The following is a 17,801-nucleotide window of genomic DNA, read 5'->3' on the forward strand; positions in this document are numbered from 1 at the left end:
GACGTTTCGACCTGTGGTGTAGTGGTGGGAATCTTTCGATTCAAATCCGGAACGGATCCATAATTACCGACTTTTTAAACCATGCTGAATCAAACAAGTCAGAACCGAATCAAATCGAGCCCGGAAAAAAGCGTAATAGATTCAAATCACTAACAAATCATATCTGATTCGAATCCCAATCTAATCAAATTTGTAGAATCCGTCAAATGGGATCCAAATCTTTGGAATCCGTCAAGGGATCGAATCTTCGAATCTTCCGAATCTGCCAACACTACCTCAAACGTCGAACAAGAATCGATCAGACTTGGAAATAGTGCGAGACAAAGTTTTGTTTACGATTGAAGGTGCAATTTTTACTAGGTCCGCCTCACGGGTTCCACTAGCGAGCTGCCCATGATTCAGTGCATTTCGTGCCCACCATAATGCGCTCCTGGACGACACGATGGCTATCGAGGGCGCTACATCAAAATTGGCAAGCTGCGAGTACGAGTGCAGAGAACAAACCTCGCGCATACTCGCGCTTCATATCCGTTGCCAGTGGCTTCCCAAAGAACTTGGCCCAATCGAAGTACAAACCTGGTAAGATGGGCGACGACGCGTGGTTCATTGCGAATACCAAAACGGCGGATGTCTTGGGTAAGTGTTTTTATCTCAATGCTCGCATGGAGCACCAGACTAGCTCTAGTATGGAAGTCCTCAATGTTGTTTCTTTTTTTTTTTCGCTCGATGCTGCATCATCTGACAGGTGTCGCTGATGGGGTCGGCGGATGGCGCAGTTATGGAATAGATCCAGGCGAGTTTGCGATGGTGCTGATGAGGAATTGTGAGCGGCTGGTAAAATTTGCACGCTTCGATCCAGTCAAACCGGTGAATCTGATAGCATCCGGATATCGGGAATTACGGGCCAACAGAAAAAGCATTCTGGGTACGTCAATCCGAACGGACAGAGACGCACGCATGCTGCCGTCTCGCTTGCTCGTTCACTCCGCAGCGCAAACCGTGATTACGCATCTGCAATCGACGATCTGCAGCAGTGCATATGGCTTATGTGTTGTTATTTTGTTTTGCTACCCCAACAGGTAGTAGTACAGCGTGTATAGTGGTGTTTAATCGCGAAGATAGTAGCATTTACACGGCCAACATCGGCGACAGCGGTTTCATCATAGTGCGAAAAGGGGAAATAGTGCATCGCAGCGAGGACCAGCAGCACTATTTTAACACACCGTTTCAGCTATCGTTACCACCGCCCGGCCATACCGATGTGCTGAGCGATAGTCCTGAGTCTGCAAATACGACCTCCTTCCCGGTGTGCAATGGGGATGTCATCCTCGTCGCTACGGATGGTGTGTTTGATAACGTTCCGATTAGGTTACTAGTCGATACTCTACATGGGGTAAGTTGGATATCCTATTTTTGAATACACATTTTACATTGCTGCTTACCAAACAATGTTTGGTATCTACATGGTATACATGGCTTAACTATCACATTTTCACTCAAACCCTCTGATTAGTTTTTGTAGTAAAATGTGCATCATGGACACCAGTTTCCCGAGACATGAAATTGTAGAATTTGCCTTAGCCTAGAAAGTTTACTTTCCTTCTTCGTTTGGACTTAACCCTTGCTGCTCAAATTTGTGTAATTTTTTTCTATTTTCTTCCATACAACATTTATTCTGCGGATCGAAAGGTGGTGTCGGGAAAACATTCGAACATTTTTTAATATTAACAATCAAAATAGGCACAAACCTTTCACAATAATAGATAAGCGACAACGTTTATTTGAAATTGCAGTGTTTTTAATAAATAACTGTTGGCAAAAAGAATTTTTGTTATACACGTCACATGTACAATCAACTGAAAGAGATTAAATTTAACAGTTTTAATGCTTGTCTACTAACAATAATATTGGTTGCCCTTAATATTATTTAAATTAAACCTGTATTATGTGAGTACCATGAGTTATTGACAATATGTTAATTGCTTAGCAGTTCAAACAATTGTTCGTCGTTCAATATTGCTTTTTCTACTAAGGTAAGGTGCTTTGCATTATTTATTCTAATATTTCGAAAACTGTTCTTTTCGACGAAATAAATCGAAGCTATTTTTATACAGCACCAACTATTATTTAACACTTAATAAATTTCTTAATACATTTTAAGTTATCTGTTTGGTCTCAAGAAAAATATTTAGTGGAAACGCACACTGTTTAATTGAAAAATTTATATCTTCGCCTTATCAACCGTGAGAAAAATATGTTTATGAATATATATGTGTTACTTTATCAAAGGTAGTTCAACGTAACAGTCTGTTATGTAAAAAATAATCAACACTTTTTTCTATTCTTTTTAATACTTCACAGGTTGAAGGTGAAAACGATCAGGTTAAGCTGCAGATGTGTGCAAATTCGATTGCCCTTATGGCAAGGTCACTGTCTTTCGATAGTAAGTTTCTGTCACCGTTTTCTCTAAACGCCAGGAGAAATAATATCAATGCAATGGGTACGTATCCTGCATCCCGTATCCCTACGTGCTAATGAACAAACCGAAGTAAAATCTCGTTCCTTTTCTATAGGGGGAAAACCAGATGATATAACCGTAGTGCTAGCAACTGTGGCTCTGTAACTTCTTAGCGATCTGGCACAGCAATTGGCACTGTCCGCAAAGAGGAGCCGTCGGATATTAGAAAGTAGTGAATGTGGCATGATAGGCAGACTATGCAACTACCGCTTGCGTGCAACCACCACCTCCCTATGGCTAACGATTTAGCCTGCGCCAAGGAATCGGAATGCTGTAAGGAGGAACCCAGAAGGTGGGCCTGTTGTATGGGTTAATTTTTGTTTTAGCTTTTAAGTTTATAAATTCTTACTCTAGACTGGGATTCCTAAACGATCAAATAAATTTTTAAGCCAACCATATTCAATTGGATTATCTTGAGATGGAAAGCGATAACATGCGTTTCTGGTTTTCTTCATAATGATATCATTTATTGCCATTATCAGCATACGTGTGAGTGTGAGTCGGTCCGACATCCGACCGACCACAAACAGGAGGGAAAGTGCAATAGTGTTAAAACAAGCGTAAAACTTGAACGTGCTTTTTATTTTTGTAAAAACTCCATAATGTCCTCCTTCGATAGCATCGGGCTCGAGCTCGATTTTCCCGTGTCGCGAGTCTTTTGCGTTGGTGTAGGAATGAGCGGTTGCAGCTGGCCGTACGGATTGGGTATTGTGGAGGACTCGAGTTTTTTTGGTGCGGTCACGTTTGATAACATTGTTGGGCCGTTAAGATTGCTCAACCATGCACTGGGAACCGTTGGCCCGGTGGCCATTGGCACCGCTATGGCCGGTGCGGGCGGCGGAAGTAACGCTAGTGGGGTATCCGTCTTCCGTAGCTTCATCGCCGACGAGGAGGACGATGAGGTGGAGGAAGAGGAGGTTGATAATGGAGAAACATTCTGTTGTTGTTGCTGCGCGAAGAGGTTAAACTTGTTGCTGTTCTCCTTTGCCGTCGTTGTAACCGGCGGAACGGTCCAGTTAAGTGTGCTACAAAACGCAGGCATAAAACACGTTGTTAGTGTGGAGGTGCGCTTGGTTCTCAACTCGTCATTATCTGAACCCTACCTGGAATGTTGAATTGGCTGCTGGGGCTTGGCGAGCTGCATCGGAGACGTAAGCGTCCGTTGAGTCTGCTGGGGCGTTGTGGTAGATTGCATAAAATCCCCATAGGCGTCCATTCCCAGGCTTCCGAAGGATTGCTGAAGATCGTTTTGTAGTGCGGATTTCTGTTTTTCCTGCAGACTGCCATTACTTGCGCTGGCCGAAATCGGCGTTTTGCTTCCCAACTTGTCTCCTTGTTCGTCCTCTATTTTACGCGTGAACTCTTTTATGAGTGAAATGATGGCATTGAACTGTTGCAACGAAAGGCCGTTCACGATGGTCATCGGGAAGAGGTGCGGAAGAACTTTGCAAGCAAGCACATCTTTCGGTATGCCTAGGCCTTCCGTGGCGAACGATATTTTGTAAACACCTTGGAGAGGTAGAGTAGAGATAGTATAATAGACGGCGTTGCTTTATCCAGCAGTACAGCCTACTCAGGTTGGATGGTTTATTTACTTACCAACGATGGCCATGATTACAGCCGGTTCGCGACAGTTGACGGATGGCAGGAAGGCTACAATATCGTCTATCATCACCCATTTGTCGATTTTCGTCGCCAGCTGACCGAGGCAGAGCAAACACTTTACCCGTACCGACACAAGGTTCGTGCCCGAACATAGTGTCTTGATGCGCGGCACCAGGCCGGCCTTGATCGTTGGCTTTTCGAGATGCACCACCAGCGAGGGAATGATCGAGAGACACAGCTCTTGAATTTGCTGCGATTTTGATTCGAGCGCTTTGTACACGAGCGGTAGCACGCTGGCTCTCACTTCCTCCGAGGGACACACCTTCAGCAGGACGTCGAGGTTCTGGAAGAATATCAGCATAATTTGGACGGGCTCGTCCAGCAACATCACCGGCCGCAAATGGGAGCTGATGTGCTGCATGTACTCGGCCTGCGTGCAGCTCGCCGTAATGGTAAGGATGTTCGTGAGCACGAACGGAATCATCGAGCAGTTGACGAACTCCTTCACCAGCGACGGAAGGATGCGGTACAGACGGACACGGTGCGGAAATTCTCCTATTATCTGCGAGAGCCGTTTGTAGAACTCCGACTTTTCTAAGTTATCCTTTGGAAAGAGTGTTTCCAAATTATCTAGACATTGCACGTAGTTGTCGCAAAAGTATGAAATCTGAAAAAACAAACACAACAAAAGTATGTATGATGGAGGTGACCCACGGGGGAAAACATTATATTAGCCATACCTGCACTAATGACTGTAATGTTGGGCGAGACTGCGGGTTAACGCTTAACATTCGCTTCACCTCGCCCCGAAGCACCTCCGGTACAGCGTTCAACTTCGATGGCCCTTGGTTGCTAAGTTTCGTCACCGATTGCTTGTATCCGTACAGATCCATTGAAGCATCCGGCGATGGAATGTTTTCTCGGGAATAAATTGTATAAATTAAAATTCCTAAAAAAAGGGATCAAACGTTAAGAGCATTGTTTTTCTCCCAGTAAAACATATACTTTACCTAGTGAATAAATATCGGTTGACTCATTACAACTATTTTCCAGAATTAGCTCCGGTGCCGTCCACTTGGAACCCGGATTGCCCAGCAGGCGGTTTTTAAAGTAATGATTCATCACAGGTGCACCGGGCGTCCGTTTGCTCCAGCAAAACCCAAACCCAAACAACTTCCACACTCCCTGCCTGTTGACGACAATATTTTCCGTGCAGATGTTCCGGTGTATGAGCTGAGCCTCGTCATGTAGGAACTGAATGCCCTTGATGAGCTCAAATACACCATACTTTATGTCGAACTCGGACAGTTTGTATTCCGCCAGCAAGCCACTGTTAGAGACGTTCGCGGTGTTTCCGAGCAAGTTGGCCACGCTAGCCACCACCGGTTCGGTGGCGAACGCTATCGTGTCACGGCTCTCCTCCATTGCGTGCTGCACCGTCAGGACCTGTGGATGGCGTATCTTGGTCAGCTGGACCACACCTCGGCGTATATTTTCGCATATCTCCTCCCGCTCATCTTTGGTGAACAATTCTAGCTGCTTCTTATCGAACGCGAAAATCGAAGCCGCTTCTTTCGTGGAACGTTTGCTGCCCGTGTAAATTTTCCATACCAGTTCTGCAAGTACATGGTGACATGAGATTTAGGAAAACTGTTTTGTTATAGGGCAGCGTAAGAAAAAAAAGAAAGAAACATAAACGGTCAAGGTGATTCACCATTGAATGCAGTAAACCGTACGAATGATCTTTTTCAACGAATTAATAAAATAGACGAAGCCTAGGCTCTGCACTATATATTTACCTGAACCAGCAGATCCAATATGTTCCGCGATGTCATACTCTTTCGTCAGAGGATTTCCGGAAAATACCGAAGATAAGGTGGATACCGTTTGCGAGACGGAGGTGTAAAATTTGTTTATGGCGTCCATGGATTACTCCGAATGCTGAAATTTTGGGATCCTGTTCGCTGGTGGGCAAAGTTTATTAACGGCACCAGTTTTTCCTGTTTTCTATACGTATCTTTGTGATGCCCAGACGAAAGATTCGACACACAGATGACCGAAGAATTACACTTTTTCGATTGATTATATTTTTTCTGTTTTGCCAACTTTTTGGCAACTGTCAAACTGGATCCCTGGGTAGAAACCAAAATCAGTAAAAAGGGAAGTCGGGTCAAAGCTATTTTCTACTCCGCCATTGTTGTGACAGTTGGTTGAAAAAGTGCTTACAAACATACTTGCAGTATGCGGGAGATCTTCGCCTAAATCTCTTAATCCAAATAAGTACAGTCGGACTTCTATTATCCGGGTGTCTTGCAACCGACAACTACACAAATTGACAACTGCACTGCAATTATAAACGTATTTTAATATATGTTCGATTATCCGTGGAATTCGATAATTCGGGGACCTACCGGTCCCGACACCCCCGGATAATCAGCGTTCACGTAAGTAATTGGAAATTTTGGATCAAAGTACCCATGGTTTCGCGGATAGAAACTGTTCTTCTTTGTGAAATCACTGGAAATGGATCCTGTTAATCGCCATGATTGGTGAAACTAAATAAAAACACTATTAGAAACAATATTAAGGATTGATGATTAACAATATTTCTGTTCTTTCACTGCTAGACAGTTAATATTCAAGAGTCGATACATAGATGTTATAAGAAAAACTCATTTTACTCAAATGGTTCAAAGTTATCCAGCACAAAAGTGAAGCTGCGAGATGTTTGTGGATTATTGCTTGGAAATTGTTAAAATTGCTTATGCAAATAACTACAAAAGATGTCACACTGTTATTTGTACAGGCTCAACACGATTTAAATGAACATATACTCTATAATAAATCTGAGGTGGGAAAGAAGGTGAATCTTCGGACAGAGCTCTTTGAAAAGACACTTTAACTTTAGCTATTTTTAGTGCATTTGGGAACAACCCCACCGAAATGACAAAGAATTTACATTTATGAAACGGAATACCACGAGAAAATTGTCTTAATTTACCGGTCAAAGCTACGTATACTCAATTCTTCAGCCTACAAATCATCGTTCATTGGTTTAATGAGCATTTTTTGCATAATATGTTGCAACTCTTGGTTTTGTTTCCGTAGAAAGCTGCATTCTATGTCCAGTGTTTGCCTTTCACGAAGAACCTGCAATTAAATATGAATGATAATCGAATAAAAACTGTGAAACATTGATGCGGGAGCACGTTTACCTGCAAATATTTGCTCAAACTTTCCTCCATTGTGTTCCACACTTTAACCTGGTTGGGGAGGAAAATGTTTTTAAACGAGTTCCAAAATTTACGCGTATCGGTTAGAGTCGGCTTTCCGTCGGGTTTCGTTTCTCCCCCTGATTGGAGACTGTAACGATTGATCAATAAAAATAATTCAATTAAATTTTTGCTTTTCTTTACAAACAATTTGAGAAGAAAATAAAGTATCTTACAATTCTTCGTCATCTTGGCAAAACTTTTTTAGCGCCAGCAGATCGCGGGAAGTAGAAAGAGCCCTGTTTTCACGATCGGTTTCCTTTTCAATACATGATATCTGAAAAGAATATATTCCGATTGGAAGAACGAACGACAACTCACAATAAAGGGCAGCTTACTTCTGAACCACTTTCGTCACCGTTATTGAACCGCTGAATCTCTGTTTGGGTTGATTGCAGATGGCGAACCCCTTCCATGTCATGTATTCCCAGGGCATTCAACACGTTGTCCAAGCAGATAAGTGTTATTCCGCAACTATCCAGACTCTGACCTTGCAAAGTAGTGTCTAGTTTTTTATCGCTCAGAAACTTGGACTGCTGAAGCAATGATTCTAACATTGGAAAATCGTTCTTCTGTTCATCCTTCATATTGGTTAAACTTTTTTTAGCTGCAACACCGTAAGGCGAGGATTGTTATAAAAATTGTTTTAAAGACACCTTAATACGATAATAAAGTTATCAGCGAACCGGATATTACTTTTAGCGGTGCTTGGTAACTTTGGAGTGCACAAAGGATCATACTGAAGAAGAACGTCCGAGATCGTAGTAAGACTATTCGTCCATCTTCGATTAAGATGCTGCTCTACAAGAATTTTGTCGATTGAAGAAATATGCTTGATGATTTCGAAACACTCGTCGCGATTCATATTCCAGATCGTCCGTACCTTGGTTAGAAGATGGAATCATTATTTAAAAAAAAAAAAAGAAAAATATACACTTGCTCCACGGGCCATATTTACCCTTTTATCATACGCCTTTTTGGAGCACTCTAACTTGCTTCGTATATGTTCCACACTGTGATGTAACTTTTCTATCATCTTTGCCATTTTCTCCGTCTCGATGTAGTATGAAGTTTTTGTGTCCTTTAACTTGTTGCGCAAGGTGAAAATGGTTTCGTGCAACTTAGCCAATCGACGTTTCTGAGCGTTCTTTACCATCAAATTTTCGTCCTCACGTTTCTTCAGAACTTGGAAACTATAATCTAGCTTTTCTGAGTTTAATGTTGTATTGGTTTTGATCTTCTGCAGTTCAATGGCCAATGCTTGCGTATCTTTGTCCAGTTTAATTCTTGTCGCACGTGTTGTTTCCACGTAGTCTAGCTCAATCTGTTCAATCTCAGTCAAGTTGGCCAACAACTGAAACAAAAATAACAAATTTTTAATAGGGAAAAGCTTACAAACCAACATACTAGGTAAACATACTCGTTCTTTCTTCTGTTTTACTTTGATGCGCTCATTTGTGGCCCGTTTAGAATACACATCGTTCCAATTGAAGTTAGCCGCATTTTGCAAAATAATTCTTTCCTCTTCAACTGAAACATCAGAATACAAGATAAGCAATTTCTTTTGGAGTTATGTTTAATACTGTTTTACCTGATCCTTGTATGAGATCTAAGTTTTCCTTCAGAATACTCTTCATCGCTTCCACTTCCGTATCGGCTCGATGGACTAGGCTTTGAATATCAACAATCTGCTTGCGTATGTCCCTTGCGTATCGCTCGTCGGCTGCCTGTAGCTCCTTTCTGCATTCCGTTATTATTATATCCTTTTGTTTAAGAAGCTCTTCTACGCGATTTTTCTGCAACTGCAATTCGTCGTTCATTAGCATGGGATCCTTCAGTTCCTTGATTTCGGTCCACTTTTCGTAGGTTGTTTGAAATTTGGCGATCGAATCAACGGACTCGCTGTGGATTTTACTCAGGAGATCTAGGTGTGGATAAAGTAAAATTAAAAAATAATTACTTAGCATATCACATTCAAGAAAAGCATGAGCTGCACTTACTCTCCTTGATATCCGCTTCGGCCATCCGGCGTTCAACTTCATGTCTATCACATGCAACCCGCACATCCTCGATAAGTTCCAGGCCATCCCGCATAAGCTCAGCAATGCGTTTGTCTGCATTGTCCAAACAGATGCGAATTCGTTCCTTATCTTCGACATAATTTAACGGAATGCTGAAAGAAAATGCATTATAAAGTCACTTCCTAAATTTATGTAATCTTGTAAACGAAAAAAAAACTTTACTTCTTTTTGCGGAAGCGACTATCCCGAACGAAGCTTTCAACAATGCTTTGAGATCTTCCTTCCAATAAAGCGGATTCAACTAAACTGAGAAACAGCGGATTTGCTGCATTCTTTGTTGCTGCTGTATTCAGGACAGGATCGGGACTTTTATCTTCGTTCACAATTTCCTCGATATCCATTTTTGATTCCAAAATATATCTTGCGGTGCACGACAGAACAACAGAATCTGTTTTTAACGGAATCTCACATCATTTGCATGTTTCACAAATAAACAGGGTGCTAGATTTTTCATCGCAACCGTTGCCCGGCAATACAATGAGTAGGGTAGCTAGGGGCAATACGGATCATTAATGCTGTTTTCTTCAACCGATGCTATGATTCGCAATGTAATTTAGCGAATTTATTGCACACATTCATAGATAAAGTGGGAATCTCTTTTACGTGTTAATATTTTTCCTTTAAGAAAACCTTTTCATAATTATTTAGTTTTTGCTCAAGGTTACTTCAACAAAGCAGTCCTCAGCCCTTGCGCCGCGCGTAGCGTCGTACAAGCAACCTTGGCATTATTTTGCCAGGATTTTTGACAGTTCCTCCATGACGCCGGAAAGATTTGTTGTTTTATCGCAAATCGCTCGTGAGAAAATAACAAATCTCGTGTAATTTAAACGCCGCACTTTAGCTGGTCCAGTCAAAGTTCACAGCTAAAGGGTATTTTAGTTAGTCTGAATTCGTTTGTTGTTGCAAAAAGAACACCATAGAGTTTTCCACGGCACCATTATGTCGGATAGTGAGCAAAGCGTGTATGCCAAGCGCACGAAAACAATTCATTACGGATCACTGGAAGAATCCGATCGCTGGCATGTCGAACGGAAGGATAATGAAGTCGATGTTTCGGCCAAGACGGACTACAGTCAGCTAACGACAGCGGAGTACATGAACTTGGACGCAGAAGTGTAACTATCATTTGAAAGGTAGTTTGTGATAAGGATTTTACATTTAAACTTTTGTCTGTGGTTTTTAGCGCCAAAGACAGAGCTGCACTACTGGAGGAATTTGAACGGCGAAAAAAGGCTCGGCTCATTCATGTCAGCACGGACGACGGCGAGGTAAAGAATGCACTTCGGAAGCTGAACGAGCCCATTTGCTACTTTGGCGAGGGTCCCGCCGACCGACGTATGCGATTAAAGGATCTTCTCTCAGCGTACGTATCTACGGGCCCCTTGAACACCGGAGTAACCGGTTTCCTTTGATATTAAACCCCTTTTGCGATTGCTTACATTTGCTCATTGTAGGCTCGGCGAAAAGGGACTGCCTGCATCGAAACCGGCCAAAGAGGAAGAAAAACCCAAAAGTCAGCAGAAGGAAACAAACGAGTCTACGTGGTACCACGAGGGACCGGAAAGTTTACGTGTAGCACGCTTCTGGATCGCAAACTATTCCCTTGCGAGGGCTAAGAAACGGTTGGAGGATGCGAGCGAGAAAGTTCGACAGCATTCAGCCACCAAGGCGGGACGAATGGTTGAACTTCAAAAGCGCATCCAGCAGCTTGCCCCACAGTGTAGTCAGGTGGGGGACACACGTCCAATCACTGGATGTCGCATGAACGAAGATTCGACGCTGCTGTTGACGTGTAGTTTGTGGGTTTCTTTCCTTTATAATTCACCTATTGCCATGTTTTTTTCTCGAATTGTAATCGATAAAATCTGTTCATCGTAGGAGTTCCCTATGTAAGGTTTGGTCGGTTCCTGATTGCACCCTCAAGCAGACACTTCGTGGGCACAAATGCAACGTAAGTGATGTAGCCTTCCGGCCGGGTGTTGCCACCGATAGTAACGCGGAAGTAGCGATGGCTTCTTGTAGCTTCGACGGTTCTGTGAAGCTGTGGTCTCACGACAGCGAAGAGTCGATCGCGGACATTAACGGACATGTGCCGCACCGCGTAGCCAAGCTGGCCTTTCATCCGTCCGGACGGTTCCTCGGGACGGCCTGCTACGATGCATCCTGGAGACTGTGGGATCTGCAGCAGAAGCAGGAGGTGCTTCACCAGGAAGGGCATACCAAGGCGGTTCATTGTATAGCGTTCCAGGTAGACGGCAGTGTGTGTGTAACGGGGTAAGTAAGCACGGAGACAAGTGGCTTTCCGGAGATAATCAATCGGATGTGATCATGATATCGGTTTCCATTATACTTCGCAGAGGACTGGATGGTTTTGGAAGAGTGTGGGACCTGCGGACTGGGCGTTGTATCATGTTTCTCGAAGGTCATCTGAGTGCCATCTATGGTGTGGATTTCTCCCCCAATGGATACCATATCGTAACAGGCAGCCAGGACAATTCATGCAAGGTTATATACCAACCAACAAGCGCGGAATGTGTATCTCTCTCTCGTTATCACTAAACAAGGTCTTTATCATGTCCGTTGCAGATTTGGGATCTTCGAAGACGACAAATGGTGTACACTATACCAGCCCATACGAATCTTATATCGGACGTTAAATATCAGAAAAATGGTGGTAATTTTCTCGTTACTAGCAGTTACGACAAAACGGCGAAGGTAAGTTTATACTTTTGGTATTGCTTCGTAAAAAACAATTAACCAGAAATAAATTTTCATATTTTACTTCACACAGATTTGGTCCGACAAAACGTGGCAACCATTAAAAACTCTCTCCGGACACGATGGGCGGCTAGTTGGGGTGGATATTTCCCATGATTCACAGTACATAGTGACGGCTTCATACGATCGTACATTCAAGCTGTGGGCTTGGGATTAGGCAACGTGATGTGGTTCACTTTAAGAGCGAAAGTGCACATACTTTTCATCGTAATAAAACACGTTGCTCTCCGCAAAACTGAGGTATGAAAACAATTACGGATAATTTTCAATATTAGTTAAGATGGTTCGGAAAGAATTACACGTCTCTAAACGGTTCGTTTAATCTATAGCTATAACAGAATATTTATTTGGCTAAAAATATCAATAGTGTACGTGTGAGTGGGGTGAGCATATTGCTGCAAGCATTCAATTTTATGTACAAATCTCTTTTGCTAAATTCCTTCTACCTCCTGGATAGGTGGTATGTTCTTTTTTACACAAAACCTTTGGCATTTAGACGGCGCGTTCCTTCAGCTTTGGTCTCAAAATGCGAAGCCCAACCTTGCCCTGAGCCGTTTTCAGCAACGAGGCGCACTGATCAATTGCGCCGCCTTCCAGGCTTTCGCCGTTGATTTGCGACACAATGTCTCCAATTTGAATGCGTCCATCGAACTCGGCCGATCCACCCGGGACCTGTGTCGTTGCGATAATTGATGTGTCGATTCCGTTAGGCTGTGCTTTGTTGTTGTGGTACTTTTTTCCCGGCTTTTTAAACTACTTACCAGTCCAGTAATAACGATTCCCTTGGGATTTCCGGCGCGGAACATGAGGCCGAGATTTTTGCCAGATTTTTTCATCATGTCCACCTCGACCGTTTCGGTCGTGGGGGGGTTAGCACGGTATACGATCATCCGGACCTACGAGTGAAGTAATTTAGTTTGATTTGAAAGCTTACAACTCTTTCATGATTTATCTCACCTTTGGATGCAATTGTTTGACTGCACGCTTAATGGCCTCGTTGGTGGACGTGTTGTTGATCTTGTATCCGTTGATTTCAACAATTTGGTCTAATATTTGCAACCGACCATCTTTTTCTACCACACTCTGCGGTAGGATGTCTACAATCGCGGCGCCGGACTGGAATAACACAATGTATTTGATTTTTTTAAACTCATTGGTACCAAATGTTAAGGCGCCGGTACATACTTTTACCAATGAATCGCATCCTCCTGCCACCACGATACCCAACGGTTTCCCTTCGGCCATAATATCAATCACCGTCAGTTCGTTGTCGCTGATCGATGCTTTCAATGGATCGACCACTTCCTTCGTTGGGGAAGCTTCTGGCTTACCACCGTGTGGCGTACCGGCACGGCTCGTCGAAAGCGTTGCCGTTTCTTCTGCCTTTTTCTTGTTCGGTGTGGCACCGGCGGGACCGGCAGCGGCGCCTCCTGCCTCACCGTTGGCCTTTTTGTCCGATTCCTTCTCCTTGTTCGGGTTGCATATCTTCAGCGTGATAACACCTTCCGCTTTCTTCAGCAATCCGGCGGCCGTTTCGTAGTTGCAGCCGAGCAGCGAGTCCCTGTTGACGGCAAGCAACATGTCACCGATCTTTAGGCCACTCTGCAATGGCGTGTGGGTGAAGAAAGAAGGAAATAGATGGCATTCAATAGGCACCACGTTTCGATCGATCACGTACCTTTTCTGCCGTCGAGCCTTCCTGGATGTCCGAAATGAATATGCCTTGGCCGGCGATCGAGTGTTTGCCCTCAATGATCATGATGCCCAAGCTCGATGTTCCCTGCAGTGGAAATGGCAGGAAAACCAAGAAAAGGAAACATTCTTTAGAAGCAGAAGTTAAGGGAGTTTTATCGTCACCCTACCTTTTTCACTGTGATTGTTTTGACATCCTTGAATTTCTCCAGTATATTATCCTGCGGGAAGGGTCAATTATAAAATGTTTCATATGAGTATTGGTAAATTATCTCTTTTGCAGATTGATTACGTACGGTATAGTCAAAATCGGTCGGGAAATGCTTAACAGGTTTCACGGCCAGCTCGTCCATAGCTGCCTTTTTCCTGAGATCAGTTGAAAAATGAATGATGGGAACCACATTTCACGAAGTTCGATTACAAAATATATTCTCACCTTAGCACAATGAACTTTACCGTCGGATTGACAAGATTTTTGATGATCACTGAACAGTTCAGATGGCAACGTCCGTGTACCACAGTGCCATTAACCTACCGAATGCAAACACGCATCAGCTTCAAGCTTCTGTAGAAGCAACAAGCAGGTGACCAAAATTACCTCCAGCACTTCATCGCCCACCGTGAGAGATGTTCCCGCGGCGGCTCCTTTCGGGTTGATGCCAGCGATCAAGCATGCCATCCGGGTACGATCGCGATGGCCACACAGCGAAAGTCCACACGTTTCATTGGCATCCCGCATGATGGTACAGCAATCCACTTCTCCTAGTCCCGCGTAGCGCTTTTTGATCTTTTCTGCATTTGTCATGACAAATCGAAACATTAATCCATCGCCACATGGGTCTCCTACTGACCCACACGTGCTACTTACTCATCGTATAGCCAAAGTCATCCTCCTCTTCCGTATCCGCTTCTCCGAGTTTAGTGTTGCCGGCGGAAGCACGGTCGATCTGAGAATAAATGAAATCAAAGTATCAGTTTAAAGGCATACCTTATCTTCGTTTTACACCAAGCGTTACCTCAACTCCGGCTGCGGTGAATGTTTTTCCTTCAAGCTCTCGGCTATCATCCTCGTCATCGGAAGAGTTTTCGGATTCTGTTTTCGATGGAAGAAACGACAAAAATTTGCTTCTTTTTTTGTTTCTTACATGATCCTTCCCATGCGTTTCCTACATGATGCGATCTTACCTGTAGATTCTTGCCGAGCTTTCGTGACGGGTACAGTTTTATTATCTTCCGGGGTGTTTGCTTTCTCTTGCTGGAAGAAGGAAGTGTGTTTAGGAAGCTATGTTCAGCGTAGGACAATCTATAGGCAACTTACTTTCGGTTTTCCATCTTGAATATATTCCACCTCCGGCGTCTTCGAAGGGGTTATCGGAGGAGGAACCCTTTTCTGCAGCACCATTGGGTTTGTCTGGCGAAGAAAACAGTAAATACACTTAGTAAATGCAATTGCGTGGATTACGTTAAGCGTAAATACTTCTGTTACGTTGCGCTCCAGGCTCTGCACCACTAGGACGATACGATCGTTGGCAGTTTTGATATAATTGACAGCCTTCTCATGCGAGGCATTTTCCAGACTGTTCTCGTTCACAGCCAGTATTCGATCTCCGATCTGAAGCAGTTTGAGAGTATATTCGATTATATCTTGTGGCAAAAACAACTAAACAGACACATGGCTTTCACCTACCCTCAGTTCCCCACACTTATCAGCTGGACTATCCGGAATGATACTTTTGATGAACAGTCCGGACGTAACGTCGCCTCCAACGTTGACCTGGAGAAAGAAACAGTGTAAAACCATGCGTCCAAAATATTCGTCCAGCGAATCTTCTTGTGTCTGTACCTTGCCACCGACGATACTAAAACCGAAGGATGACTTTTCCGTTTTCTCGATGGCCACCTTCTTCTCCGGACCCCACCCTTGAAAGGGGAAAGACTTTTTGATTACATTCTTTTCAATCAATTTAATCGAAAAGCAAATTCGTATTTCAACCGGCAGTGCTAACGTTACATTATGCCAACGAGGGTGTCAAGCCATAATTCCGTTGGTTCCGAAATGGGCCCCCACAGATTCACCGAGCGCCTGGGCACACCGGACTGGACCTATAGGGCACAGCATGTTTAAAGTTATTGGCCACGTGAGAATAAACGATCGATCGACAGGGCAATGCGAAGCAAGCCAACAGCAGTCTCACGTGATTTTTTTCTTCTAATCCATCGTAAACGTGAGGACAGGTTGGTTATTTCTGTCTGGCTCGATAGGCCAGTGTCGCGCTAGGATTCCCTTGGGGAAGCCTTCTAAAAACATACGCATCGATTCGCGATGTAGCATTGTTTAGCGCCAACCACACATTTTCGTTCATAGTTATCGTATATCGAGAAATATATTTAAATTTAAAGTTTGGGGTTTAAATAAAGTTTTAATGTTGCACGATGCTTTGAGAGACAATAATACATAATGGCTTGAAGCTAGAGGCTGTGAAGATGTTGGTTTTCTCTCGATATTATTTATTCCAACATCTATGTATGTCTTTAAAATTTTGATTTAATGCTGAGGAATTTTTAATTCACTTTATCAAATGTACGATAGAAATGGACAAGGTGGTTTCAACGAATGGAACATGAACAACGAAAAATTTAACCTATTATGGCATGATCTGCAAGGCTGGACGTAATCTTACATGAAGCATATTTTTTCAATATTTTTCATTTTTCTACCAAATAACCTTTTTAACATACAAATCTACTAATGGTGTTCCTTTATCACAACACATAAACGACCACATGATTTGTGTGGGATTGAATTTTCACAGCAACAATCGAAAACGGCATGTTAGCACTACCAGGTTCAACTTTAAAAGCAAACAAGGGAACTTGTGATGAAAAGTGAACTATTTCGTTACCTTCTAATTTCACTGATCCTGGCAAAGCACTAACGGTCATGTTTACGCTGTAGAAGATAGGAGAAAACCAGACCAGAAACCCGAACGTTAGATTCAGTTGAACGTACCACGTGCTGACACCGACTGAACCGACTGTGCGCTGCAACTGGCCAACCACAATCCGAAACTTGGTTCAATTTAGCGAACCAGGCGTGTAAATGAGGCGCAAAAGGCACACGTTGCGGCGACGTCGATGGGGATTTGTAGTGCAATTTTTAACATCCCCAGTCCAATTGGTATATCGGGCATCGTCAGAACGAGCGCGGATGGCATGGAAACCTTAAAGTACGAAAGCCGACCATACCTCCCTTGGTATGCAGGGTGGAGTTCTAATTTAATTAGGAACGAAAAACAAATCGGAACTAGGAAAATTCTTTCACAATAACGAAGGTGTTTGCAATGGGCATGACGATAGTTTAACTAGGTCTAGTCCACCAAAAACCTACTGAGGCAGGTAAGGTCGGTTGACGATATACATGCGCATATTGTCCTTGAGCTTCTATTTGTTAAATCGTGTGATGTGGGCCCGTCGTCACGTGTCCCGCGAGTCCCTGAGAAGTAAGAAGAATTCCTAAGTTCGGGCCCAAAAGCATTTACCTTTCCTTGACCGGACTCGGCGTAGGATCTGTCGCGATGGTCTTTGGTTGGATTTCCGTCACCGGATAACATAGCGGTAGCTTCCGGTTACTTCTCGCGTGATCGGACGGTATTTTGGCTTTGTTGCGAAAGTGGTCAAGCTCCTTCAAATAGATGCAACTGCCGTCGGCGGGCTGCAGAGTACCTTCGTCGTAATCTCTGTAATACTGTATGCGGTACTGGAACAGGCCTACACTATTGTTCCGCTGTTTGTACTCCATTTCATGCTGAATTCCGTTTTTGTGAATCCATTCGTTGTATTTGCGGGTGATTCATT

General features: G+C 43.5%; 5 protein-coding genes across 5 annotated transcripts; 2 read left to right on the top strand and 3 right to left on the bottom strand.

The window, feature by feature from the left end:
* The first annotated feature begins 294 nt into the window (after positions 1-294).
* Positions 295-2,910, top strand: LOC131286849 (protein phosphatase PTC7 homolog). The gene is made up of 5 exons (XM_058315853.1): positions 295-636; positions 746-925; positions 1,080-1,393; positions 2,362-2,500; positions 2,574-2,910. The coding sequence occupies exons 1-5, from the start codon at positions 423-425 to the stop codon at positions 2,621-2,623; spliced, it is 897 nt and encodes a 298-aa protein (XP_058171836.1). The 5' UTR covers positions 295-422; the 3' UTR covers positions 2,624-2,910.
* Positions 2,911-2,978: 68 nt separating this feature from the next.
* LOC131286722 (SCY1-like protein 2) lies at positions 2,979-6,104 on the bottom strand. Its single transcript, XM_058315712.1, has 6 exons — positions 5,923-6,104; positions 5,134-5,739; positions 4,864-5,072; positions 4,118-4,790; positions 3,622-4,027; positions 2,979-3,543 (listed from the first exon to the last, which is right to left on the bottom strand). The coding sequence occupies exons 1-6, from the start codon at positions 6,047-6,049 to the stop codon at positions 3,099-3,101; spliced, it is 2,466 nt and encodes an 821-aa protein (XP_058171695.1). The 5' UTR covers positions 6,050-6,104; the 3' UTR covers positions 2,979-3,098.
* A 1,052-nt stretch (positions 6,105-7,156) lies between these two features.
* On the bottom strand, positions 7,157-9,817 carry LOC131284660 (dynein regulatory complex protein 1 homolog). Its single transcript, XM_058313523.1, has 10 exons — positions 9,639-9,817; positions 9,396-9,568; positions 8,987-9,319; positions 8,816-8,925; positions 8,354-8,749; positions 8,092-8,278; positions 7,734-8,002; positions 7,572-7,672; positions 7,339-7,486; positions 7,157-7,273 (listed from the first exon to the last, which is right to left on the bottom strand). The coding sequence occupies exons 1-10, from the start codon at positions 9,815-9,817 to the stop codon at positions 7,157-7,159; spliced, it is 2,013 nt and encodes a 670-aa protein (XP_058169506.1).
* A 471-nt stretch (positions 9,818-10,288) lies between these two features.
* On the top strand, positions 10,289-12,411 carry LOC131287357 (U4/U6 small nuclear ribonucleoprotein Prp4). Its single transcript, XM_058316399.1, has 7 exons — positions 10,289-10,591; positions 10,660-10,839; positions 10,931-11,275; positions 11,355-11,750; positions 11,834-11,981; positions 12,063-12,191; positions 12,268-12,411. Exons 1-7 carry the CDS (start codon positions 10,416-10,418, stop codon positions 12,409-12,411), a joined length of 1,518 nt encoding a protein of 505 aa, XP_058172382.1. The 5' UTR covers positions 10,289-10,415.
* A 206-nt stretch (positions 12,412-12,617) lies between these two features.
* Positions 12,618-17,745, bottom strand: LOC131287081 (inactivation-no-after-potential D protein). The gene is made up of 18 exons (XM_058316098.1): positions 17,486-17,745; positions 16,850-16,896; positions 15,790-15,866; positions 15,634-15,720; positions 15,424-15,558; positions 15,265-15,357; positions 15,132-15,201; positions 14,963-15,039; positions 14,815-14,893; positions 14,545-14,738; positions 14,383-14,477; positions 14,243-14,312; positions 14,117-14,167; positions 13,933-14,034; positions 13,440-13,856; positions 13,212-13,370; positions 13,016-13,150; positions 12,618-12,926 (listed from the first exon to the last, which is right to left on the bottom strand). The coding sequence occupies exons 1-18, from the start codon at positions 17,743-17,745 to the stop codon at positions 12,747-12,749; spliced, it is 2,328 nt and encodes a 775-aa protein (XP_058172081.1). The 3' UTR covers positions 12,618-12,746.
* Between the last annotated feature and the right edge of the window lie 56 nt (positions 17,746-17,801).

The sequence above is a fragment of the Anopheles ziemanni genome, chromosome 3 (genome assembly GCF_943734765.1).
Source record: "Anopheles ziemanni chromosome 3, idAnoZiCoDA_A2_x.2, whole genome shotgun sequence".
In the NCBI taxonomy this organism is placed as follows: Eukaryota; Metazoa; Arthropoda; class Insecta; order Diptera; family Culicidae; genus Anopheles; species Anopheles ziemanni.